Source organism: Tetrao urogallus, assembly GCF_951394365.1.
Source record: "Tetrao urogallus genome assembly, chromosome: 7".
Taxonomy (NCBI): domain Eukaryota; kingdom Metazoa; phylum Chordata; class Aves; order Galliformes; family Phasianidae; genus Tetrao; species Tetrao urogallus.
In genome coordinates this window covers 4104344-4131500 of record NC_136820.1, presented here as the reverse complement: position 1 = coordinate 4131500, position 27157 = coordinate 4104344, and the positions used below count along the sequence as shown (strand labels likewise).

The following is a 27157-nucleotide window of genomic DNA, read 5'->3' as shown; positions in this document are numbered from 1 at the left end:
GTACGTGGGACTAAAGAACACAGAAGAGCTACAGGGTAGTGAGGTATTTTGTGAAGGAAAAAGAAGTCTGAAGGGCTTAGTCAGACTTTTTCACTATAAGCAAAGGCACTTTGAAATCTCATGCAGAACTCTCAAGGCACTGGCATCATTACAGCTTAAATGCTCATGCTAAATTCAGCAAGAAAACTAGATTCAGGCTTAAGACTATGTGTAATGTTCCCATGCCCAAAGTTTAGTGCACACATAAATACCTCACTTGTTGGGGCTTGAAAAACACGTGGATTCAGCAATAGTTGAAATCAACAACAGCATGAATGGAAGAACCAGTGCAGTAAGAAATAGGTTGAATGAAGGTTACACTGTGTCCACAGAAGTGCTAGAACTGAATAGACCTTTTCTTACATCCTAGCTGTTCTGTGTTTTGCTTCTGAAACACAGACATCAAATACTAAAGCTGTTCAACAAAGCTGCTCAGCATTACACTCTAGTGTGAGCAAGTGAGAGATATGATGGTTCTGACTCTCCAACATTTTGCAATACACACACAAAAAAGAAAAGAAAAAAAGAAAAAAGTTTCAAAAGTGTATTTTTGAAAATACATGAACGTGCTTCTGAAATAGAAATGAGGTTGTTTTGGGTAACTAGTAGTATCCTTCCCATTTAGACATAACATCCCTCCTGCAGTGCCCTATTGCATCTCAGAACAGGACACTGTAGTAAGAGCTGACTGTGTGCTAGAGGAAATGCCAGCTGCAAGGCACAGTTGCACATGTTCTGGTCTTGCCGTGACAGAACAGCAGTAGCATACTCCCCTCTCCTGCTACCCAGACAGGAGAGGCCCCACTGATTTTAAGTATTATGCTCCATTATATGGCTGCTGAGGTCTGATAAAACTCCACTGAAAATATGAATTTCTCAAAAGGCACAAAGAACTCTTTTTGGTAACGTTTTCCAGCAAAGCAGATTTTCTGAAGCTCACTGGACCTTGTTGCACCACAAGAAATCATTTTGTACATTTTTCAGCATTTTAGTTAAATAAATGTTGCTATTCATACCAGTTCCCGTGTATGCGATAAAACCATGCTGTCTTTCCCTACACTTGGACGTCCCTCATAGGCACCTGCACTGATTATTGACTGTTGACTATGAAAACAAGCATTTTACTAAGTGCTGCTGAAATGTTAGTCCCCTTTTCAGTACTCCTGTGCAACTTCTGTAACACTGATTCACTTTCCACACTGCAGAATGGATGAGCAAGTGAACTGAGTTAAGATCTGATTCAGGAGAATAATCACTAGATGGCAGCAGCACATAAACCACAAATTCTGTTTCCAAAGGCCAACAAAAAAACAGAGCTTTCAGCGACGTCTTTTTGCAGATTTTGTGTTTCAACAACATTATACCAGTAGCTAGATAAATCATCTTATAAGAATAATCATGTTATATGAAAGCAAATAATGCACCCCAAAATGCATTCAATGCAGCAAAAGCATCTATTTTTATTCAAAAACAAACAAAGCTCAGAAATGTGTCTATCCCTTGCTCCCTATGAATTGAAGGGGGTTTCCATGCCAAAGATCCAAGACGGTGTGACAAAGTGAAAATATAAAAAGAGCCCTGGATGTTATTACCTATGCCATGCCATAACCATAAGTGTTGCAGAGATAGCACAAATGACGGGTCTGTGTCCAGTGGAGCCTACGAGGTCAACAGAATCTGACTTCTCTGAGGAATTGACTTATGCTTGTCAAAACTCTGATACCTCATTTCTCAACCCATCTGCAGTATTCTTCTCCCCATCATTTTGGGTAACACTGATATATTTAGGTATAGGGGAAAGTCCTGTGGCCCCCATTGTCTGCAAGGAACTCACGTGGGACAGGAATGCATGACGCTACGCCCAAGGTGCTTGGACTTCTTCAAGGGAGATGTAAAGCAGAGGGCTCACTTGGCAAGTGAAAGCCACTGATATTTTGCCTCATCTCCACGTGCAGCCTTCAGTTCTGTATGCTGTTAACCATTGGGTCTGTACATCAGGGCCGTCATTAGCAGGAGGCATGTGCACAGCCCCAGGGGAGCTCTCGCACCTTGTGACCCAGTGCACACATGGTGCTTCACATCCTCCTTGCAGGCTCCAGCTCCTCGCCCAGGGTCCCCAGCTCCCCTGGGAGGATGTTGGCCTATATGTTCTCCAAATATCAACCACGAGCACCTGAGGGAATGAGGTCAGGAAGCATTAAAGGCACAGACTGCCGTGGCATAAACAGCTACACAGCAACACAGCATCTACCATTAGTGCATTCATTTTCAATCCCTCTCCCCCAAAACACCTGAAGAAGCAGCAGTTTTGCACTAGGTTCAGCCAAGTTTTTGGCTTAAGATTCAGTGTATAGATGGTTGTGTCTATCAGGCTCGTGGCACAGCACAGCCAGCAGGCAGAGCACAGCAGCATGGAGCTCTGCCCAGGCTGCAAAACATGCTGGTGAAGTTCAGTGAGAGGGCAAACTTAGCTCCCTGATGCTGTGGCTAGACAACCCTTGATATCCAACCTGCATGCTAGCAGGCTTTAATGCCAGTGGACATATTTACTGATTTAAAACTAGCTCCAGTACATCTGCTGTGCCCTACAGTCAGCACTGTGACAGCAGGTATGAATATACTCCATTGTGAAGCGCCTGGGGCTGGTGGGTGGGATGGCTGGCTCCCTTTTCCACTCTCTCACGTTGCAGGTTCTGTAGAAAGAAGCTTTGTAGAAGAACTGAATTAGATTATAATATTCTACTAAGCTGCTCATTAAAGAAAAATAAAACTTTTTTTTTTTAATGTTCATTTCCCTTCCTTCCTGCCTAAATTGTAGATGAACAACAGACAAGGGAAGTAGTGCGTTCCCTACCTTCTGCTCACTGAAAACGATATACCTTCCTTCCTTGAATTAGTGAAACATCCTCTGCCTCTCCAGAGGAGCTCAGAACTGATGTGTGTGTGCTTTGGCGGCAGCGGTTCTGAAACCTCCAACTTTGCCCTTCCTAAGAACATTCCCAGACAATTTGGTCCATGGAAACCCCTTTGAAAGTATTTAAAGTAGATGGGTCAAAGGTCCCATCAGGTCTGGTAATACAGCATGGCACCATGAATCTCACACGTTGTCCCTGAGAGCAGCAGGCACACCCCTGCAAGCTGCCATGCTTGGAGCAAGGCGTCTGCCTTGCCTTCCACTCACAGCTTCTGATCGCTTCCTGCTTGTCCTACACAAGAACACACTGCCCTACAAATGGAAAAAAAAAAACCAACAGAAAACTACAAATGAGTAATCTAAGAGCTGAATTTGACGGGAAAAGAGAGAACACTGTAGGCAGTTATCTGTGAAAGATGATGTTTCTGCAGACTGGGAGGTTAGGCGTAGCGATGAATCTAGTCAAAACCCAAAATTGCAGTCACTTTGACAATGGTCTTTTATCTTCCTTCAGCTGATGAAACAGCTTCAAACTTTGCCAGGTCCTCCTCCTACTTTTCCTTGAGAGTCAGTATCACTTCCATCTTATTTCAGCTGAGCTTCAGCCAACTGTCATTAATTCAGATTCATGCCGCTGCCAAATGTCGGGAGAGACGGGTGATGGTTGTGTCTGCTTCTGATGAAAATGAGAGCTAGAGCTGAATGTCATCAGCCTACACTGTAGATCATGTTACATCACAACTTCTCCCAGTAGCAGCTGCACAAAGATAATGAATAAAAAATAAGTGATTGCAGTGAGCCTCGTAGGGCTCTGTGCAACCGAAAGGCTTCACAAAAGGAAGAACGGCTTCTGGCAAAACTTAAAACCTTTGAGAAAAATGAGTGGAAAGCCTCTTTGGTCTTGCAAATTCTACCTGGTCAGCAGCAGACAAAGCAATCAGGAGGTCAGAATACATGTCTAGCTTTTGGTGGTTGCCTTGTAGAGATCAATTATAGCAGCTCTATTTCCATGGTGATAGCCACTGAACTGTGTTCGGGAGGCCTAAGAATGTCAAGCTTAGTGAGACTGCCTCTTTTAGTCAGTGATATTTTCCAAGGAGAAATTCTCTGTACGGGTAAGCAGACAACAAGTATGTAGAAGATCCATGGAATAAGAATCACAGTTTTCATCTGGAAAGAAATCTGAGCTCTCTACAGTATCAAATATGACCAGGATAAACAGCAAAGCCCCCTTCTCAAAGGGGTCACTGACAATGGCAGGAACCAGCCCTCTCCCTTAACAGCCATGGCAAAGCAATATGGGAGCATCAGAAGAAGGTATCTGTGTTCTCACAAATCTCACAAATCACTGAAGTAGGATGTGAAATTGGATAAATTTTGGAACGAGGTTTAAGTTTCAAATGGCCAGTCTTTCAACAGGTGCCATTAGCACGGCATCATGGATGGTCAGGCAAGGCTCTGGTCCTGCTGTGCTCTGTTGAGGGTGTAGGTAGGAATGGCAGAGGAAAAAATATTAGAAAAGGTCTCATTTCAAGACCTCAACACAACTTTTGCACAGCTAGATTTCATTTCAGAAGTTTTCTTATTTAAAAGGCTATGGCTGTTAATCTAAACTGACCACTCAATCTGTGTAGCTGTGCTCACGAATACCTCAGGTATTTTGTATTTCCCTGTATTTCCTAGGATTTAAACCAGCAACAGGTTTTTATAACTTTCATTGGGCCATCTGCCTCAAGCAAGCAGTGTATGCACATCCTTTCCCACTAGGATGAATCAGTCTGCAGGACCTAAAATATGACACATACGCACAGCAAAATGTTACGAATGTGCAATGACTTTTAGGAATGTACTCACTGAAAATCAAACAAGTCCCGGAGGCCCTGAGATGGCTGTCTCTACCTGAGGACTGCAGCCAGAGCCTCTTGACACCACTGGCAGGTGGCTCAGCCTCCCAGAGACCAGCTCAGAAGTGTGCCAGATTTCCTCTATTTGCCGCCTGTCTATTTTGTGCCCTGGTGACTGTGGCATCACCACCTCCTGGGTCTCCATCATTTCACAACTTTGCTTTTCAGTGTTGTTCTTTTCTCTCAGTCTCTGCTTTCTAGCAGTTTTTGCTTATTTCTGGGACCTTTCTGCAAGGCTTCTTCAGGCTAAAAAATGCATGAAAATGACACAGCTTCCTCTCAGTTTCACTTATAGGTGTCTTATGTAGAGAAGAAGAATGAAAGAATGAAAAGGCCTTCAAATGGCTTGTGGGCAGAACATGGGGAAAATACAGTCTGCAGCATCATAAAACAAACGGAAGCAAAACAAAACAGCTAAAGGTAGCAGATGACTCCTCTGTGCCAGGTCACCTGCAGAAGATAAAACTGCTGCTTTGCAAAGTGGGGCTTCTCCCCACATCCCAACAAAGATGTGCTATTTGCTCTATATGAGAAATGCCAGTGCTGTGCAAAGGGTCACATCCTACCAAGCCATGAGACCAAAAAGAAAAGCACCCAAGAGCAACTTTCCACTCATAACATAGCAAAACTTGTCTTTTTTTGCAGAGAAAGTGGAACTCCATGAGTGTTCTTTTTAGTGTCTTCCTGGATTTTTTTTATTTTTTTTTGGAAGGAGTGGAGATTTTTTTACTGTGAAGATATTTGCACAACGCTAACTCAAATGAACTGCCTCAAGAACATATAGATGTTTATTAAGGATCTATTACTCATCGTGTTTTCTGAAGGGAGACCTCATAACAGGAGACCGTATGTGATCATTAACCAATTGCAAAGCTTAACATAAATATCAGGCAGTACCAACAGAAGAGTAATTATAGGACATTTTTGAGTTCCAGATTTTGATTGCCACTTTAGCAAGTGTCCTCTTTGGCTGTATCTTTGTATTTCCCTTTTTTTCATTCTGTTTTTAAAAGTAAAAATCCCTGTGTAGTAAGCAAAGGAAAACACTGCGATGCAGGTAGTGCAGTAAATAAGAAACACTAAATAAGTCTTCCTTACACTGAAAATAAAGGCACCTAGAAAAATCCTATACGCTTGGAAGCATAGGAAATATATGTGCCTTTTCCTCCTGCCCTTTTGAAGAGGTTGCTACTTCAGTCGCAGGCAGACATTACAATGGATAATAGATAACAAAGAGGATTCACATTCTTGGCACTCAGTCAATTAAAAGAAATGCCAATTGCATTCTGTGAATATTCCCATGGTGCCAAACCATAAGAGAAGCCTGTGAGTGGGAGGAGTGAAGGTGTGATAATTGAAAGAATTGCCACTTGATAAGTCACAGGAGCTAACGCTTTAGCTCAGCATGCAAGGAAGCTAGAACGTTCCCAGCTGCTGCAAAAAATGGGTGTACGGGATCCCTGGCACCACTCATTGGGACAAGATGAATCACAAATGCTTCGGTAGTGAGCTACCATGTCACAGGGAGCCAGATGGAGGTGGTTACTTTCCTGATTGATTGCCTCCTGGGCTACCACGGGCTTTTCCAGCAGGCTAATTCCTTTCTGCTGGCACTCGATGCCCGGGTCAGCGCCATGCAGGAATTCCTGCTTCTCGGGTACTTCTCTGCCCCGCTGAGGTAGAGGGGAGCAAAGAAGAAGCAAGAGAGAGAAAGGGAGTCTACAAGGTGCACCCAAGTAACACTGACTCCCTAATAGATGTGGCTGCTAATGAATTTTCAGGCACGTGCTGAGTTAAGGGGATGAACAACGCTGGAACATCCTTTAGTTAAACCCAGTGCTTTACAAAGGCTAATTGAAAAAGGAAGGAGCAGCAGGGGTGGGGGTGGAACAAGGCAGAAGAGGGGGCAGAGGGGGAGAACAGCTCTATTTTTCAAGTGCTGAATATGAAATCCCTGCAACAGATGAGTTTACATGCAAGTCTGCACCTCATCAGGGCAAAGATACAGTGAGTGGAGTCAAGTAATTTTCCTCTGCACACAGCACCCCCAGCCCCTTACCCTGCCCAGCCAGCTTTCTCAACTGTGAGCTTTAGAATATAAACAGCCAATAAGTAAGGACAATAACTGTAGTTCCTGCTGAGAGCTAACTCTGCCTGTCATGCATTTGCTGGGTCCTAATACAGGACAGTGAATAAAGCTTCATTACAGAACAATGGAGTTAGCTGCCAGAGCCTACAGATTTGAATAAACAACAAATAAGCAACATCTGCTCCAGCATATGTGTATGGTAAAAAAAAAGTCACAAAATAAAAGAATTTGTAAATGCCAAAAGCAACACTAAACTGCCAGTGCTACTGTAGAGTGAATTTTTAATTGCACATGCATACAGGCAGGCTGTGGGTATTAGTCTCACATATGTCTGGTTGCTGCCAACCTGGGAGTATAGATGAATTTAATTAAATAAGGATTATCCCTTCTCCCCAGTACAATTACTTATTTATAACAATGATAAAATTGCCTAATAAAAAAGATTGTAATATTTTTTAAAACAGAGCTAGAAAACACTCTGCTTTCCTTGTAAGTCATTTGGGGATGTTTGGGGGTTTCAGCGTCTTTTAAAATTAAGTCTCAGCGTTCTGCCAAGAGAGAGGGAAAAAAAGCCTTATCATAAAGCCTACTGCAGTTAAACAGCCAGAATCTACATTATGGGGAAATATAAAGAAGACACACAGCAGCCAGGGAATTGGCTTTCATGGGGAGTGTAGAAAATTAAGCAATTGGACTAAAATTGAGGCCAGGCTACAGAGCCAAGGGACAATACCACAGGGACAAGCACTTCCATAAGTCACCCGTCTCTAATATGCTCCATCTAGGCAAAGCAGTCTGTTCCTATCTATCTCTATTTCTTCTCACGGTGGGCACCTCATGCTTCTCCGCTCAGGTAAGATCCCATTTCAGCAGGGTCATGCCAGGCTCCAGCACATTCATCATTGCTCTCATACCCCTTCTCACAGAGCCCGCAAACAAATGAGAGTGGGTCCTCAACGCCATCAGGCACTGCACTGGAACTGCCTTGAAAAACAGGCAGCCTGTATCCCAAACGATTTGCAGTCTAAATCTAATTTCAGGCATGTTCTCCTGGGAGCTGAGGTTTTCCCTGCGTAGGCTCCTGATGGAACCTGGAGCACATTTCCCACTAGCTCCTATTTCGAGGGTCCCTGCTTATGGGTCTGAGACAAATTCTGCCAATTGAACAGGAATCCTTGTAAGAGCTAGTGTTATTCACTGCTAACGACAGTGCATTCGTAATCGCTGAGTTTCGACTGCTTCCATGATACAAAGCAAATTGAAGTAGTAACAAGAATCCCATGGGTATGGAGGGGCATGTCATTTAGAAGCAGTGGGAAAAAGGCAGAGAACATGAATAAAGCCCATAAAAGAGACTTTAAATTTAGGCCAAGCATCAACAACTCTAAAACAGCAGAGAAAGGAAGAAGGAAAGGTTCCTCTCCTCTAAACTCTAAAACATGTTGCTGAGAAGGCAGAAATCTTAAGTGCGGTTCAATTGCATTATAAGTCGATCACTTAATTGGATAGGAGTCATATCAGAACTAAAAAGAAATAATGACTTTCCTCTTTCTCTGTTATGAAATTTTTACCAAATGCTCAGGTTGCTCCAAAAGTAATGCCTCTATTTATTTCCGTGGACGCCATAACAAAGAGCACAATAACACCGTTTGATAGAGCACATTCTCAGCTACAGAATGTTCTTTTTCAATACAGTCCCCACCATTAGCTGTATACTATATATATTTCCTCCAGCCATGAACAGCCTGCATGCTGTGCTTGTAACAATCTACATCAGCCAGGATTACCCATGGTCACTGTCACTACTGCTGAAACGCTGCCTCACTGAGCTCACATCTACTGTTTGGTCCCCATAAACGTTCAGCAAGCATTAATGACTGTCAGTGGGTGACAATTTTCTGCAATGGAGGAGTTCAGTGACGCACCTTTGCCTCATCCACACTTCCATGTCAGGCACCATTCTGCCATACTGCCCCTCTGCTGCCATCTGTCACATGGCAACAACATGTAATGGGATTGTGTTGGAAATTTCACCCCTTGCTGCCATTCCAGCAACATCCACTATGGGTGTCATGTGCCAATACAGTAAAATAAGAGGCTTTGTTTCTGGACCAGCCCTCATACATGCTTATTCCTGTCTTAAAAGATTATTCAGGGTATACAGTTGATTTTTTTTCCTACATCATGATCAGTATACTTATATAATCTTCAAACGCCTTTAACTAATGCCTCTATCATTAAATAGTGTAGCCACAATTTATAGCTGGGCAAAGAAAGGAAAAAAACTTTCTGGAGTACGATATCGCCTTTTAAATATCTTCTCAGCAAGCTATGTCCACATTCTCTTTTGTTCATTTCTCACTGAACGTTTGTCCAAATGGTGGTTTTGACTGCACAAGTCCTGGGGAATTGCTATTCTCTGTACAAATACTGCTACAAGCAAGACTATTGGTCTTTGTTTGTAATCATCTTTGTTTGTAAAGATCAAGACATTCATCAGAAAGCAAAATCAAAGCGACTTAATGTAACTCAGGTGACAAATTACACAGCCTGCACAGCCTCAAGGATGGCATGAGGCCACAGGTATCATTGGAGACAAGCAGTTACAGAATGAAAAAATACAACCTTACCAGAAGATGTGGCAAGAGGAATTGGCTGCCATAGGTACAGCATCTATTACAAAATACATACAAACACACACAGAGAAGGAAAAAACACAAAAACCCACCCCCAAAACAAAACTTGAAAACAAAAAGAAACCCTCCAGATCCAAAGGATTTGTGATGTATTCAATTACAGTTACTCAGCTCCTGCATTGACCATGAAAACTCTACACACACTGATGAAATCATTGGCTTAACTGAAGTCAGTGGGACTTTGACCACTGCCTTCAAAAGGCTCATGACTTCACTCCTGTACATCCAACTGTTGCTCCCATCAGTGACATAATTAAATGATTGGCACCAATAGATAGCTGAGTTGTTTTTTTTTAAGATACATATTTATGCATTTGAGTGGCTTAATTATTTGTGCCAGCTCCCCAAAATTGATATAATTTAGTCCTCAAAAGTCAAGGACTCATCAAACTTTCACCTTTTTTTCCTTCGCTGCTTCATTCACACTATTAATTAGTTCTTTCATACAAAATTTCTGTCCCTTTAAAAACAGAAAAAAAGAAAAAAATTCCTGTCAGTCCTACTCTGAGCATCAATTTAGCAAAGTTTTCTAGAGAGCAAGGCCAAACACTCCATATTCTGGAGACTGAACAGCCACCTTCCCCAGTACCACCACCCCTGCCAGCAAATGCTTCCCAGGACCCAAGCTCAGATAGCTTCCAATGGCAGCGTAACATCTGGTGTAACAGCTTCGTGTTTAATCCTTTCACACACTCCTCAAACAATTATTTTCTAACACAATTCAGTGCTATGTCTGCTCACATGATGACTGTGCATGTGGTGTAGGGGACTGATGATGAAGCAGAGGCCATGCTGCCACCAGAATGTCATGGCTGTGTAGTCCTGGTTGAGTTGCATATAGAGTGGTTGCAGAGCTGCTCCAACCTCCAACTTCATGTTTGATCCTAGATCTGGGAATTGGCAGGTAAGGGGTCATTTGGACCTGACAAATGAATCCCTGAGTTGGAGTGAAGCTTTTGTGTCACCTGTAAGTGCAGAGAGGTCTGATTAAAGCATATGGATGCCCCAGACCCTCAAGGCTTTGCATGTGAGGAACATTCTTTGGGTGCACTCGCTGTGTCTCCCTGACAAGGTGAATTTTACATGCCTGTGATTTATCAAGTCTAGTTTGGCCATGTTAGACTTACATCTAGAATAACACATCCAGTGCCAGGAGTGATGGCAGCAGAGAGGGAAAACATATTAGGAGAAGCTTTAGAAGAAACTACGTGGGAACACTGCTTTAAAAAAAAATCTGGCAAAATGTCAGCATCTTAACACTCACTTGAGGTGGTGTCAGGAGTATTTCCACATGGAATTTCATCCTCAAAGCTCTGAATCTGCAAAGGAAGAGGAAAAATTCATATTGATAGTAATGATTAGTGGGGATGGGAGGAAAGGAGCTGGAAAAAAAAAACAAACCCAAAAACTAGATGTTTCAAAGTGAAAACATTAAATCTTTCAGCTTTGGTTCATTTTTGGGTTGTTTCTTTTTTAAAAATATTTGTTCTTGACATAAAGTAGTCTGTGAAGCCTTCCAAGATTTCCTCAGGTTATCAATAGATAAATGATTCCAACCTGGAAGTACATTAACAATCTTGTTTGAACAGCCTCAGAGAAACATCCCTGAAAAAAAACCTGTGACTTAGTAGAAGCCCAAAGACATACAGCCATATGGAGGCAAATTCCTGCCAAATAGTGGATGTAAGGTCAGAATATTTTTTTCCTCTCAAGAATGAAAACCTGTTTGTCTTTTTCATGGCATCAATAGGAACACTTTAACATGATACTGCATAATCTTCCTTCAAGAAAAGTCTTATTAGAAAAGAGGGACCCATTACATGCAAGTAATGCATACACATACAGGCTAGGTGTATCCTAGATGCAGTCTGCAGCTTCAGAGATCTCTAAATCCCTCCTTGTCAAAGGCCAGGGAGAGAAGGATCACTCTCTACACAACTGTTCTTTTTCTCTCTTCCAGACATATGCTAATGGCCACTGTCAGACCAACAGTGTCTAATCCTTTCAGCCAGTGCACTGCTCTTACAGCCTTAATGTAATGATGTGTAGAGAATATCCAGAAGTTAAACAGTGTACACACCACCTAATTGAACATGGTACAATTGTCTTAGGACATCAAACTGAGGAGTTTGCTGTTACATGCATTCACTGCTCTGTCAATGTCTTCCTTTCTGTGTAAACCTCTAGTCACAGAGCTGCAAGTCCAGCATGCTGAGTGCTTTGCAAAGACATACGGGCTGCTTTGGGACTATAAATTTGCTGTGCCAGAGATCTTTGAAAGACACTGTCTCTCCCACTGAGGGTGAAAGTCAGGCCCAAATACCGACTCTTGAGTCAGCTCTGCCCATACAAAGGCTGCACCAAACCTTTCATGGAAAAATATCTTTGTGAAGATTTGAAAAGATAAACATTCTTTCTTCAAGAAGAATGCCACTACCTTAACTTCATCTGTTCCAATGTTTTTGAAACTGGAAAAACTTCTGGGCCACCTTCTCCAGTGATTTTCTGCTCCTTCCTCCCCTCCCTCCCTTCCTCACTCCCAAGTTCCCTATGTTTTCAGAGGGTTGTCAGCTACCTCGTTTCTCCTACTTTCTATGCTTCCTACAAAAGGACTGTAAGACTCCTTTCTTCTCCTCAATCATGAAAGATGGCTGGAGAGAATGGCCGGGTGGATGGATGGGCAAGAGCGTTCCTGTCAGACCCACTCTGTGTGATTGGAGGTAATCATACTGTAGTCCTTTTTCTGCAGTAGTGTGGAGAGAAAAACTGCTGCTGACACAAATCTAGATGTAATTAGGGGACTGGCAAGTATCCTGGTCTCTGCTACTTCATGTTGAACCCTGCTGACAACCCACTGTTGCTAAAACACATAGATAGCTGAGTACCATGGACTTTGCTGACAGCAGATATGAGAACAAGCTGCTGTTCTGATTTATTCTGTTTTTAGGATGCTCAGCTTACAGAGTGATAAAATATTTCAAACACTGCTATAAAACCAAGGATAATTTTGTGATGAAACTTTCCGAAAAAGCACACCAGAACATGAGCACAGGGGAAAGAAATAAAAAAGAAAAACCACCAATCCAACGAACTGGTTAATGATTGGATCTGTAAAAATAACCCTTACCATCTGTATTAGTGTTCCTGCAACTTCCTTCTGTAAAAAAAAAAACACTCCAGCAACCTGGCACTGCATAAAACATATTGGCATCTTACACTATCATACTGGTTGAATGAATCCTACCTTAGTAACTTCAGTGCCAACTTCCTTGACAGTCTCCCAACACAATGACAATTCAAAATAATCAAAACCCCAATGAGAAGAGTAAATCCCACTGTTTTTCCCCATAATGCTGCAGCATGGTGTTTGAAGTCATTTACTCTAGCTTCCATCCTGAAAAAGACAATCCAAACCTATATAATAAATACAGGTAGGGAGAAAGTGCCAGCAAGCAATATACAAAAATCCACCTCACCTCTTCCATTTCAAATGAATCTGGAGGCCTGCAGTTTAGACCTGCCAATTTTTTGAGCATCTGGGCCAAAAGCAAATGGGGCTCTTTTCTTGGCCCGTCTTTGGCAGGTGCCTCACGTGGAGAAGAAAGGTGGAGCTGTTTTGTCACTAAACATGATGAAGCACAGGTTTTCCTTGGCAGAGCTGGCGGGCACTGGGATATGGGATAAGCTGAGGAACTTTTGTCTCTACAGGTTTGCTCCTGGGACAGACAACCCAAGGTAACATGTGCAGAAAATCCTGCCTGGATTGGTTCCTTCTCAGCAATATCCACACAAAGGTGAGGCTGTTCTTCTGTGCCTGGCATGCTGACTTCCTCAGGTGCCAGAGAGCCCAAGTTCAGTAGTGCTGTCTGCTGAGAAGCCCTTCTCAGGAGCTGACCTATTCTTCTCCTCTTCGCTTGTGTGACCACAGATCTGCTCTTCACAGCATTCAAATGACCGGTCACATTCCCACCAGCTTCCTGTGCTTTGGTCTGCTGGGTGTTCACATCAGTCAGCAAAGATGAGAGGGCACTGGTGATGTGGTCAAGTACTTCCAGTTGTCGAAAACGTCCTTAAGTTTGTCATAATGAAGGGCAACACGGTTATAAAAACAAAAACAAAACAAATAATTGGCACCAGTGATTATTCAAACTTGTCACTGCTAAGAAACATACTAAGTATCTGATTAAAAATTGGCTGAATTTTTCTATCTGCTTCCGTTCAGACCATATAGGTCTGAACTAAGAGAACTGCTGCACAGTTCTTTGTGTCAGCCAAACACACAGTGTTGAGTTCACTGGGACAAGTACATCTGAATGCTGCTCTGCATGAATAAAAGTTACAGAATCCAGCCTGAAGTTCTCCAGCTGGCTGGACCAGACTTGGATGCCATATCTGAAGACTTACTAAAATTCATGAGAATCAGGTTATTATAAAATCTGATCATAAACATTTTCTGCTGGCTGTTGTCCAGGATAGCTGCAAAATGCGTACGTACTGATAAATACGTATCGATAAAAATCGACCATACATGCTATGCCCTCATTTTCAGAGCATCACAACATACTTATCTCCCAGAAACTCACAGCTGACATTGTATATAGGTTACCTTTAAAAAAAAAAAATAACAATTGCATCAAGCTTTTGTAATTTTTGCCATTTTTTTCCATAGAGTAACATAAAAAAAGAAATGAACTGTGTCTTCCCTAAGAGACCCTGGAGAATTCCTTCTCTGCAACACTATCAAGTTATTTATACAAGGAAATTCAACACATTTGTTTGAGTATTGTGTCTGCCTCCATCCCGAGGCAATGAATATGTCACCAGGACTTCTCCTTCCTTGAGAGATTCATTGAGGACAGTAGATGGCAAAACGCTCACATACTTGGCTGCCATTTCTGTTAGAGAGCAGCCAGATTTACTGCATGCAGGCTGTTGGTAATGCTGCTTCACCAATAATTAAACAAGGGGGTACTTACCACGGATCTGAGTCAGCCTTTTGCATCAAGGATCAATATCACAGTCTGCAATTCCTTACTGTTGCAATATCTCAAGAATAGCCTTTTTTAAAATTCCCCAGATACCACCTGGTTTTTAAATCCAGAGGAAGATGTTGCCACTGCTGCCACTTTTTAAGACATGGTTGAAAGGTTTTGCTTAAAGCTGTTATTTGATCTATGAGCACGGAGTGTTGGATAATGTGTTGGGTATTTTCCATGTGCCTAAGTTTGGGACATCGGGGTAAATCATTTTGTGCATCCACTGTGCTATGACATGCTCTCCATGTAAAGCTGTTTCAGCCTCAGTATTTTATCTGGCTCCCACTGCATCAGGACGCCCTAAAAATCACAACTGCTAATTTCCTTTGACTGACAGAGGCAGAGCAGTCCAGACATTCTGATTTGAACCAGAACCAAAACTGCTGCAGTTTGAAATAGTTTTCACATTTTTACACACTGCTTAACTTTGGTGAACTATATAAAAGAGTTTGTGAAATGTGAAGTTACAAATCAAATGACCAAGAAATGACACGTGAACAAAAAAGTCATCTTGTTCATGTGCAATGTCATAAAGAAATTATGTCAAGGACAGCCTCGTTTTCTGGACTTTTTCTTTCCAGGCAAGCTGTTGCTTTGGTTTCTAGGGATGCTCCCCAAGGAGCGTGTCTCAAATAGGCAAGAGTCTGATACAAACTCCTTGGTCTCTGAAGCCTGCTTCAAAATAGTCTAAATCTGTACCACAGGTGAGATCCTGAAGGACATAACTGCAGAATCATTTTCACTAGAAAGTTCAGATGCATCAGCAAATGGCCCTGCTGTAAATAAGATCAATGAATCTTCAACAGAATCTATACTTTTCATAGAAATTCTAATGACTTTACTATGATTTACCAGTTTAGAATTCAGGAGGAAACATTCACACTTTTGTTACTCCTTCCCTAAATCTGGTACTACACAGGCCAACACAGTTATCTGTACAAAAGATCTGCCAAGTCTTCAACAGGCTCAAAGAGGAATGAAGGAACACAGATGTTTCCAGAGTCATTGAGAACTTTCAGTCCACTTTTTTTTTTTTTTTTTTTTTTTTTTTTTTTTTTTTCCATAGCAAATGCAGAATTTGGAAAAATCAAAATGTTCAGTCAGAAGAAGAAAAAAAAAAAAAAGATTTACCTGAAACTGATGTTCTTCTCATGAAAAAAAATAAACGGAAATCTCCGCATTTTCCATTTTGTCATATGTTAAAGTGTTTTCCTACTTTAGATTGCTTCTTCTTGAGCCTTGGCAATACTGTCGTTGCTAGAACTGAAGCAGTAGCTCAGAGAATGTATTTAGCAATTTATATCACATTTCTTCTCTAGGGATGCTTTTACTGGCTAATACCTATCTCCAGTGATGTGCACCTCTCCCTACCAGCTTAACTTCACTATAACGGTGGTGAGGCCCTGGCTAGGGAAGCTGTGGTGCCCCGTCCCATCAAGGCCAGGTTGGATGGAACCCTGGAAAGTCTGAGCTGGTGGGTGGCATCTCTGCCTTCATCAGGCAGAGGATGGTCTTTAAGGTCCCTCCCAAAACATTCTGAGATTCAACGAAATGGGTGAAAAATCCCTAGAAATAAGACAGAAAACCCTGAGTAAATTTAGATACAGCAGTAGGGAAAAGTTATACTAAAATGAGCGGAGTTTACTTTATTTTAGTTGTCAGATTGAAACACGTAAACATTTTTGAACTAGAATGCCCACAGACCTGAAGTTTTCATAGAATCATAGAATCACCAAGGTTGGAAAAGACCTAAAAGCTCATCCAGTCCAACCGTTCACCTATTCCCAATAGCTCCCACTAAACCATGTCCCTCAGCACAACATCCAGCCTTTCCTTGAACACCCCCAGGCTCGGTGACTCCACCACCTCCCCTGGCAGTCCATTCCAGTGCCTGACCACCCTTTCTGAAAAGTAATACTTCCTCATGTCCAGCCTGAATCTCCCCTGCTGTAGCTTGAAAGCTTTTCAAAGAGTTTCTGGATCAATATACTCAAAAATATCTTTCTTTTTTTTTTTTTTTTAACTTAACTTGATTCTCAATTGACTTTATTTCACCAGTTAGGTAATAAAATGTCTCTTCTAACGATGACAGCAAAATTTTCACCATCAGTGAATGATGGGGCTAAGTTCTTTCAGACCTGAGATAACTTACTGATGAATGACATTGTTGAAAATGCAGCTTATTCTTATGAACTGGACCCTTTAAAAACTCCTTGACAGTGCTTAAGGATCAGCACCAAGCAAGGAGACAATTAACAAACAATTCTGTAACAACACACATGTATTTTAAAAAGCCAAATCAGCAATGGAGCAGCTCTAGAAAACTATCTGCATCACAGTAAGGGAAGAACCAAACAGAAAGAAGAGGATTGCATTAGGAAATGAAGGAAATAGGGAAGTGGAGAAAGATCACTCTGGTATGGAAGTTCACTGGTTTTTCTTACTTCACTCTCCTTTTTTTTCCCTCCTTCACTCAAACAGTTCCTACAATCCTTTTCCTCATCTTCCACTTTCTTGGACTAACACGTCATACTAAATCAATTAATTTTCTCTGCTATTTCAGGAGTAAGTAAACTGACAGCATTTCTCAGTCGTTCACTAATTCAGATTAAACACTTTTCTTTTTTTGGTGTATGGAGACAAACGAGAGCAATTTAGTGACAACAAACCAAACTGGGTGACAATATCTGAATTCATCCAGCACATCTTATATGTCTTTAGGAACAGTGGCTTAATATGGGCTTGAAGTCTCTAAAGGCAGCATGCAGTCTGCATCATTTTGGTACTTTTATCTCAATATGAAATGGTCCTGTGACAGTAAAGCAGCTGGGGTACCCTACAAGGTTCATGGAAAGGTAAACACCATGGAGCATCTCTAGACCTGATCTACCTACTTAATTTACAGGGAAGAATCTTTTTCTCTATCATCTTCAGGAAGCTTTCTTCCAAAAGAAGAGCTGGATCATTAAATGCTTGCAAATTTAGGTGCAATCTTACTGCTGAAGGCAGATAGACTAGATTCTAGAAGTAATCAACTTTCCAAATCTGTTAAACATGAGTTTTCCATTTCTCCTTCTTGCTGTACTTCACTACAAAATTATTAGGCAAGGAAAGGATGGCAAGATTAGAAAATAGAGTTTGCAAGCAAATGTCTTGAAAGCCTGTTTGATGGTATCCCTCATAATTTTGCACACTAAAACTGATTCATGCTTTTAGCAGTAAATATTCTCTTGGAATATCAGCTATAGGAAGGTGCATGTGCTAGATTGCCTATGTGGTCCCATAGACCGACTGATTTCTGATAGGTGTTTGAAACTGTGGCTCAATTATGACCCAGGGGAGGTGCCTGACTCTCCATTCACTATGAAAATAGACTCTGTTGTGATTAAGATCCTTGAGATGGTGCTTCAGCTAAATGCCTATAACTTGGTGCAGAGGTTATGAGGTTAATCACCACATGTAACGAAACACGTAGAGTCCGTGAAGAGAGAAGTATGAATCTCTGAAGGATGGATGTCACCTCACTTGCTTAAATGCCCAGGCACATACTTAGGAAGCCTACACAGATGGTGTGAAAATCCCCTCCCAACCTGTCAAAAGCAAGAAAATATGTTTTGATGGACATCACACCATCAAAATAGAAATTGAGACCTTAGCTAACTTGACAGCAGCTCTCCCATACAGTGCAGCCATTAACCTGTTCTAAGAGTGCTCCCATCAAGGACTACTGCAAAGTCTGGTCCTTAATTCGCACCTTGGCTTAAAATCACTGCTTACGTTAGCTGTGCAAACTCCTTCCCTAGAAGCTCCTTCCTCTCATTCACTCTGAGCTCTCTACCTTCTTGGCACAATAGAAGGAAGGGATGCCATCCAGAGAGACCTGGACATGCTCAGAAAGTGGGCACACAAAAATATAGTGAGGTTTAACAAGGCCAAGTGCAAGGTGTCGCACCTGAGTCAAGGCAAACCCAGATACAAGTATAGACTGAGAGAAGAACTCATGGAGAGTTGCCTTACAGAGGACTTGTGAGTCCTGATGGCAGCAGTGTGCACTTGCAGCCTGGAAGGCCAAATGTATCCTGGGCTGCATCAAAAGAGAGGTGGTCAGCAGGGAGAGGGAGCTAATTGTGCCCTTGTGAGGCCTCATCTGCAGTACTACAGTTGGGCTTAATAGCTTGGAGGAGAGAAGGCTCTGGGGAGACTTCATCATGGTCTTTCAGTACTTGGAAGGGAGCGTATAAACAGGAGCAAGACTGACCTTTAACACAGTCTGATAGTGATAGGACAAAGGGAATGGCATTAAACTAAAAGAGGGGAGATTTAGGTTAGATGTTAGAAAGAAATTTTTTACTCACAGGGTGGTGAGGTCCTAGGACATGCTGCACAGAGAGGCTGTGGATGCCCCATCCCTAGAGGTGTTCAGGGCCAGGCTGGATGCGATCCTGGGCAATCTCAGATGGTGGGTGGCAAGCCTGCCCATGATAAGGCTGTTGGAACTAAAATGATCTTTAAGGTCCTTTCCAATCTAAGCCATTCTATGATTCTTCCTTGAGGTCTCTATCCTCCATCTACTCACACAGATTCTCTCTCTTTCCTCTCTTTTTCCTCTTAGGAGTTACAGAAAGAAAGAGTGAGAGCTGAGAAACCTGTTTGATGTGTCAGTTTGCTGTAAATATTGAAATGTGTGCACAGGCCTTGCTATAAAAAGAGAGAGAAAGAGGGAAAAACACATTTTCCATGATGCTCTGACATTTCTTTTTCAATTCTTATTCCATCCATACCACTTCTTCAGCGTAATTCTAAGCAGGAATGCATGGACTATACGAGAGATCCTGCTTCCTTGAGCATCTTAAATAAACAGAAGATTTCAAGAGCCATCTGGTTATCCTGCGCAGCAAACATGAGGGGAAATGATGTCAAAATTGGACTTTTCAGATGGGCGATATAGCAGAGAATTAACAATGCTATTTTAATGCTGATATAACTTCAGGGTGAGGACCTTGTATTCATTTCTTAACTGCTAAATACACAAAATGGAACTAGAACCATCTACAGCAAATAAAAATCAAGCCTGTCTGCTTTAAATGGTGCAATCTTATTGCACTTAAAATAAGATTCTCATCCATATTAGGGCATATTTGAACAACCAAACTGTTAGGTTATAGCTAGAGATTTGTGGGTCTGATGCATGAGCCCTAGCAGCCCTAGTGATGGGAGGCTGGGATCTTGTCAGCTGCTCTGCACATTTCCCTGTGAAAGGGGTCCTGCTCCCACAAAAGGGAAAAGGGAATGAGAATTCTTGATATCGACTAAATACATGTCCCTTTTTCTATACTTTCTCTCATAAGCCTCTTCTCCACCCGCTCAGTCCCCATGCTATTTATTTTACTTCTTCTAAAGAAGTAAAGAAGTAAAGAAGTAAAGGCTTTCTAGTTCTAAAGAACTAAAGGCTTTCTTCTAAAGAAGTAAAATAAATTCCTGGCTAAAATTCCTTCTCCACTTACCATACAGGTTTGGCAGCTCAATGTCCATCCGTTGCTTTTGAGCTTCCAAAAAGACTCGGATGTCAATACCTTTTGCCACAGAAGAACCACTGAGGAACCTCGGAGGGATTTTAGTGCAGACATCGGGTTCCTCTGTACCAAACCCCAAATCAAGGAGAATCTCCACTGGATCCTTTTCACACAGTGATAGCCATTCAGTGATGCTGTGGGGGAAACATCAGGATAATTTACACCATTATCTTGGTACCACTTTTCTCTTGCAATACTTATTTTTTTGTGTTAAGTAATTCTCTTCTGTTCTCTACTCTTGCAGAGATTTAAACAAAAGTGGTTATTGTCAGACACAATGCTAAGAGATTAGCAATGGTTTCTTCCCCCAGAGATACCTAGTGGCATGGTATCTAGAGAGCTTAGCAAGAAAAACATTAATAAAAGCTGTATGTTTATGGCAGGCTCACTTTGTTCAAGACATGATACAGGTAAGATGCTGCAGCTGCCATAAGATCTTGAAGTCTTTTATCAAGCAAGGAATTCAAAGAACAATGAACTTTGAGGCAGGTTTTTGTGTTTATTTGTTTTTCTACTACAAATGCATTTGAGAGCAGACACCAGTTATTAAAGAGGGCACTTTGACCACTTTAAAGTAAATAAGACGATTTCAATGAACTAGAACTTGGAACTGCATGTTCCAAAAAATTGTAACCCTATTTGCTGATCCCTAAATGGGTGAATTCCATGCATTCCCAGCCGGAAACACATGGAAGTGACTAACCTCTGTGGTCCACCAGTGTGAGAGTGGGAGCATCTGAGGCTGTTGCATCTTGACATAACCGGGCTTTCAGAAAATTCTTGCAGGGATCTGGTTGGAAAAAAACAACAAGGAAATGCATTCACTCGTGTGCTCCTCTGGGATATCATTATGATTTTTTCCTAGAGTAAACATTTGCATTTTGTCTTCGTTTATAATGATACATAATAGCAGTGCCTTAGAGTCGTCATGAGAGCGTGGCAATACGCTTGTTCTCAAGAACAGTATGTTACAGTAGGTGTGAGAATGTAGGTGTGAGGTACCAGTAAATGCTAATTATAAAGGTGGCAGAATGGCTCACTTTTGACAGATGGTGAATCTTTCGGGAACCTTTCAGGAGCACGGTTTCTTTAGCCACCTACTTTAAAAAGATGTAATTGCTCTGAACAAAGTTTTGGAGAGACAATGAGCTGCAGCAGTAGGAGTGGCATCTGAGAACAATGCTTCACTCAGCTTCTCATCGTGTTTGTAGCCAGTAGTCTGCAGAGAAATATCTGTTTTTTAGAGCCTGCTCACTGCAAAGGCATAACAATCTTTCTTAATAGGAACGATAACACACTTTTGCTGGAATCAAGCTTAATTTTACCTACATGTATCTATTAGGATAAGTAACAAATGTTCATTTTTCTCATTGCAAGTTGTCCCTCAGCTCAAGTCTTAAACAGGCCACAAGCAATATGTAGGTTTCTGAACTAATGCTGTTGCTATCAATTTGAGAGGGGAAAAATGAAGAACAAAACAATCTTAACTAAAATTTCTCCTTTTATCAAAATGGAAAGTAAGGGGGGAAAAAAACCCTTAGATATCTACAGTGTCTGACACCTACCTTCTGTAGCTTTGCACAGTCAATTGTACCATTTCTGGTACTAACAAAGAAACTGCAAATAAGAAAACATAAAAATATTTAATTCTCTTATCATTTCTGTCTGTCAAAACAGAAATGTGTCAAACTAGATTCAAGACGAGAAGACTAGCTGTACTGTATCTATGTTGCCCCAACAGAAAAGCCTCCTATTTATTTCCATGGACGCTACAACAGATACAAAGAGCACCATAATATCATTTTACAGAGCAAACTCTCAGCTACAAAACACTCACCACCAATTAGCTGTGCATTTTCTCCAGCCATGAACAAGAGCCTGCGTGCCATGCTTGTAAACATCTGCACCAGCAGAGGTGACCCAGTATCACTGTTGCCTCTTCTGAAATGCACCACCCACCATCTCACTGTTCTCCCATCCTGTATGGAGACTGTTTGGTCACCATACACATTCAGCAAGCATCAGTGATTGTAAATGGGTGACAATTTTTCATGCACTTCCACGTCAGGTGCCATTCTGCCAGACTGCCCCTCTGCTGCCATCTATCAGGTGGCAACAACACATAACAGAACACTGTTGGAAAGGTTCAACCTCTACTGCCGTACCACCGCCCGCCTCTGACATCATGGGCCAACATAATGAAATAGGAGGCATCATTATCGAAGCATCCTTCATATAAGGAAATGGCACAAGCTGCAAAGTTGCAGAACAATACCTGTGTGGGAAGCTGAACTCGCAGGACAAGTTAGTAATACATAAATGTAACAAAAATCCATAGGTGGAAAATAGATGCCTTTACATTTTGTTAACCATTATCGGCACATTAAGCCCTTATTCTTTACAGGTAGACACTCTCAAGTCTTTCCACTGGGGATACATATAAAGGAAATATGATGAAAATATTTTTCAATCCTGATTTTTGAGGGACAAAAAATAGAAAAAAAAAGCAGTTACATTGTTTTCATTTCGGCAAATGCTGATTCCATTATTTTGTGCATAACAGTTTTTCCGGTGTAATTAACTTAAACTGGTGACTGTTGTACTGTGGGTTTCAATGGATTTTGCATCATGTTCCTAAAGGCATTTGGAAGAAGCAAGACGACTGCAGGGCGCTTACAACAGTTTCTGGCAAATATTTTACAAAGAACTTTTAACATCACCTGCTGGATTCCACATGCACTATACTTACAAGCCACAAAGGGCACATTTCATCATTTCACTGACTTATATTGGGAATAAGTAAGTGGGATGCACACACACAGTGTTTGTAAGTCATCCCTTTCCCTCTCAATGCTGAACCAATAAACTTTTTGATCCTTTTCAAGCTAGAGCAGTATTTGCCTAGGAGCAGCAGTCGATGTCCTCCTGCACTGCACAAGATGAAGATTTTTATCTAGTTTTTAAAGCTGTGTTTTCTATTTAACAAAATTCTGTCAATAAAGAAGAGAAAACATCCTCTCACATTCTCTACTGGATTATTTTTCCGCTCATAAATTGTAACACAAATTCCTTCTGGCTTACTCAGCACGAGGATGGGAACATAAGGGTTACCGACATCCTGTAATTTGCTGTGGCAACATAAACCAGACTATCTAGCAGTAAGTTTAGCTTAGTTTGAAGAATCAGCTACTTGTTGTGTACCATATGTGCCAGAAGAAGCAGTAGATTCACTTTAAAATGCTTAAGAATGTCAAAAATACCATCCAGAAGTGTGTGTTCTTACATTTTTCCCTAGTGGCATGTAGGCACACTTCTGTGTAACAGAACATTATATCCCACAACTGCAAACTCACTGCAGTTTTGATTTCCTTAATGTCTTGTGTAGTTTGGGAATGAATGAACACAAGTGCTGCCAAACTGAAAATCTAGCAATGTGAAACACTGGCCAGGGTGTTAAGTAAATAATGTGATGATGAGAAATATGATGTATGAAGGAGGCGTAAGAAATAACAGGTCACCAAAAAAGAAACAACAAAGGTTGAGAGTTGTGATCATACGGAAAGAATTTGTTAGGTTACCACATGCCAGGTAACAGAGAAGCTGTTTGTGGTTAAACTCTTACACGAGTCAGTCGCTGGTTGGGGCACCTGAAATAAATTTATTCTGTAGGCTAAAATAAGCTAAACAACACTCTTGTGCAGTGGGTCAAGAATGTACAAATAGGGAGTTGGACAGGCTAAGCCATCCAACCTCTTAAGTGACAGTAAATGGCTCATGAACCCGTTAGCCACTCTGCACTTTCATGGGTTGTCCCGCTCATGATTAGAGTCTCTGATGAGAAGACTCTCGTGAGAAGTTCCCTATTGGAGAGCTTGACGTTTTCAAATATTAGAGATTGTTTTTTCCATGTATAAGAGATCGTGGCAATAGTAATGGAGAGGAAACGGTATTTACGTTTCCTGATCTGTGCAACTATTTTGTTCCTGTCACAAGAAACACTGAATCTCATTACTAAAGTGGAAGATACGTTGGGGGAAATAATGCCCTTTAGAAATCTGTCAGAAAACCTTATGAAAACAAACAAACAAACAAAAAAAATGCTTTGTAAACCAACTGTGGTGCTAATTGGCACTCTGTTTACTGCACATCTAAGTATATCTTTGCTTATGAATAATATATTTTGCTAAGCTAAATGTAGCCTCTGACACTTGAGGGAAGATAAAACATTGTAACAGGAGAAAAGATTAAACCATATATCATCCAACTGCATTTCTTACTTGTGAGCCTGATAAACAAGAAGTGCAAATATGGAAGCACTGAAAATATTTGGGGCTCCAAAATGCACTACAAATGTGGAAGTTTTTAGAAATATATCTTGAATATATCAGATGATTTGTTCTTATGTCCTCTTTCCTAAAAAAAGATGCTCTGAATTCACTACATTCAGCAGATCTGGAAAGTAGGTGAGAACAAGTGAGAAGTTCTGAGTTCAGGTCAGGCAAGCCTGAATGCATCTTGTCATAACTTCCAGAAATCTGTGCAAATCTGTCCTAGAAACTTCCACTCCCCCAGCAGAAGGAAATCAAATCATGCCAGAAGAGAAGGCAAAACTGAGACTTTTCTGCTGAAAATCTCATTTGAGAACCTTCTCATTACAAGTGCAAACAGGAAAAAAGGGACAGCTTATCCATGAAAATCAGCTTCTCCAAGCAGAAACCTGTGGTGTTTGATATCTTGTAGTTAAGACATATGTGACAGAAATTACAAAAGACGTTATTTGTATAACCTGTCTGCTCTTGGTCTTATAGCTTATCTCCACTTGTAGCTAGACTCTAAGATAAAAATGATTTAAAAAGACAATAAATAAATGAATAAATAAATAGTTCCCCTGAAGTATGGCTGCTCTCCTGAGAATTGGTGAGGTCTGGGAGGCAGTGTGATGGGTAAGCATTGCACAGGGCACTTGGAGCACACATAAATGAATGAGGATGGCTGGTGGGAGAAACAGAGCCATAGGCCCATGTTTTCTGCTGCTTCTGAACACCACTTATTTGAACACCACTTACTTTCTCCCTAACATACAGACGTTGGCCTCTGCTGAGATTCAAATCTTGCATTTGTGCTTAAGGCAAACCCGATGAAATTCTAGCATTCTCCATGAGTCAAGTCTGTCACTTCTGAACATAAATTTTATTAAGAATCTAATTAAATCAACTTATCCAGGAGCAGGAGTGAGAGGAATGGACGCAGAAGGCTTTTCAGTGCATCAAATAAAATACACTGTATTATACCTCCTAGCTGACCCCTGTCTGCACGGTGACTTGGTAATCATTAATTACAATACCTATCCTGCAATCCAAACCTCACCATACCTCCAAACAATTCTTTTTTTTTAGCTTCTCCTCACCACCAAACAAACAGACTTGAGCTGCATTGGCAGTGAATGCATGGCATTACACTGAAGAGGAGAATCATGGAGAATCATGTTCATGGAGAATATTGGTCCTTCAGGGACAAAAAGTTGAAATAGCAAAATTTTGGAAACAAAGTACATGCATGTTTGACTATGTTCAAGATTAAACTGCCTCTCTCTGTGATAGCTCATTGCCTCAGGTGTGTATAACCATGGTTTCTGCCATAAATTGTGCTCGTGTGGTAGGCTACATCTCACTAGAGGATGCGGCATCATGAAATTCCCATGATGTACCAGATAGTTTGATCAGAAAGCTATCCAGACACATGATGGAAAATGTTATTCCTGGCACTGTTCTCATGAGACAGTGGATCATAGGCAAGGCATGTCAGTTAATACTGAATATTTGTGTTTTGATGTAGCTCAACAAAATAGAAAGCTCTTTCTTTCGTTGAAATCAGACAAAGCAAAATATTTTGTTCTGAATTTTCAGGGAGTCACAACTTTCCTAAAGGAAGTGTCAATATTGGAGACATCATATTTCCCACTGGAGAACTGAGGCAGCAAATAATTAAGGAGTAGCACAAACAAAAATTACAAAGAAGAAGAATTCAACTGCAGATGAATATTTTCTTCTGTAGAGTCTTCTAAGCGTAAAAATGGAAGGAGAGCACTCAAATGAAGTTTTAAGGGATCAGCTTATAGCAATAAATCACCTCACTGAGTTGCATAACTTTTTGGTAACTCCAGAATATATCAAAAATATTGGGAGAAGGGGTTAGTGATTTCATTTGGTAATCCAAGCGTTGTTTTTTTTTTTCAATCCAATTCGGAAAGCAAAGAAAAATCTGGAATCATTCACTTGACTTTATTATCTGCCAGCCATCCATAATTTGGAAACATCTACCAGTCCCACCAAGAATGGAAAACTAGCTATTCTGATTCTGCATGAATGCATCCTGAGGCAGTTCCTGCCATAGCTTGAAAGGGGCAGAGAGCCTGCCCTTGTGCTGAGGGAGGATCACTGCCTCCCTTTTACCAAACAGAGGACTGCAGCACAAGCGATTCACCTTATTTGCCCAAGGCCACGCAGGAAGCCTGCAGCAGAGCAAGCAATGGGTCCCAAGCGTCCTGCTGCTCAGTTCAGTTTTTCAATCCAAAGGTAAGTAAAGATGGCTCAGAAGTTTTCAGCTCTGCTCTGAAAATACTACAAACAGGCTTCTTTCCCTTCAGGTTCAACTGAAGCCACGGAGATCACCAGCTCTCAGAGGCAGAACAGGAAGGGGCAATTGCTGATCAGCAGCAGGGCTCATGCACACAAAAGACAAACCAGGAGGCATTCTTGTCACACTATTGCTACCTGGATTCAGTGGTGCTATTCTGATTTGCAGTCAAAAGACACAGAAAGGCTGCAGCATCCATCAGAGGCCTTTGGACTCAAGTCTTTAGAGATTTAATTTTGACATTTAGAATAAAGACTATATGGGTTTGCA

General features: G+C 41.3%; 1 protein-coding gene across 1 annotated transcript in view; it reads right to left on the bottom strand.

The window, feature by feature from the left end:
* Positions 1 to 22435, bottom strand: part of ITPRID1 (ITPR interacting domain containing 1) — a gene marked incomplete at both ends in the record, with an annotated part of 35006 nt that extends 12571 nt beyond the window's left edge. Inside the window, 6 exons of the mRNA XM_079538469.1 lie at positions 10907 to 10961; positions 13119 to 13711; positions 20183 to 20385; positions 20955 to 21041; positions 21817 to 21868; positions 22417 to 22435. Of these exons, the coding sequence (XP_079394595.1) occupies positions 10907 to 10961; positions 13119 to 13711; positions 20183 to 20385; positions 20955 to 21041; positions 21817 to 21868; positions 22417 to 22435 (1009 nt within the window). The remainder of the gene's footprint in view (positions 1 to 10906; positions 10962 to 13118; positions 13712 to 20182; positions 20386 to 20954; positions 21042 to 21816; positions 21869 to 22416) is intronic.
* Positions 22436 to 27157: the final 4722 nt, after the last annotated feature.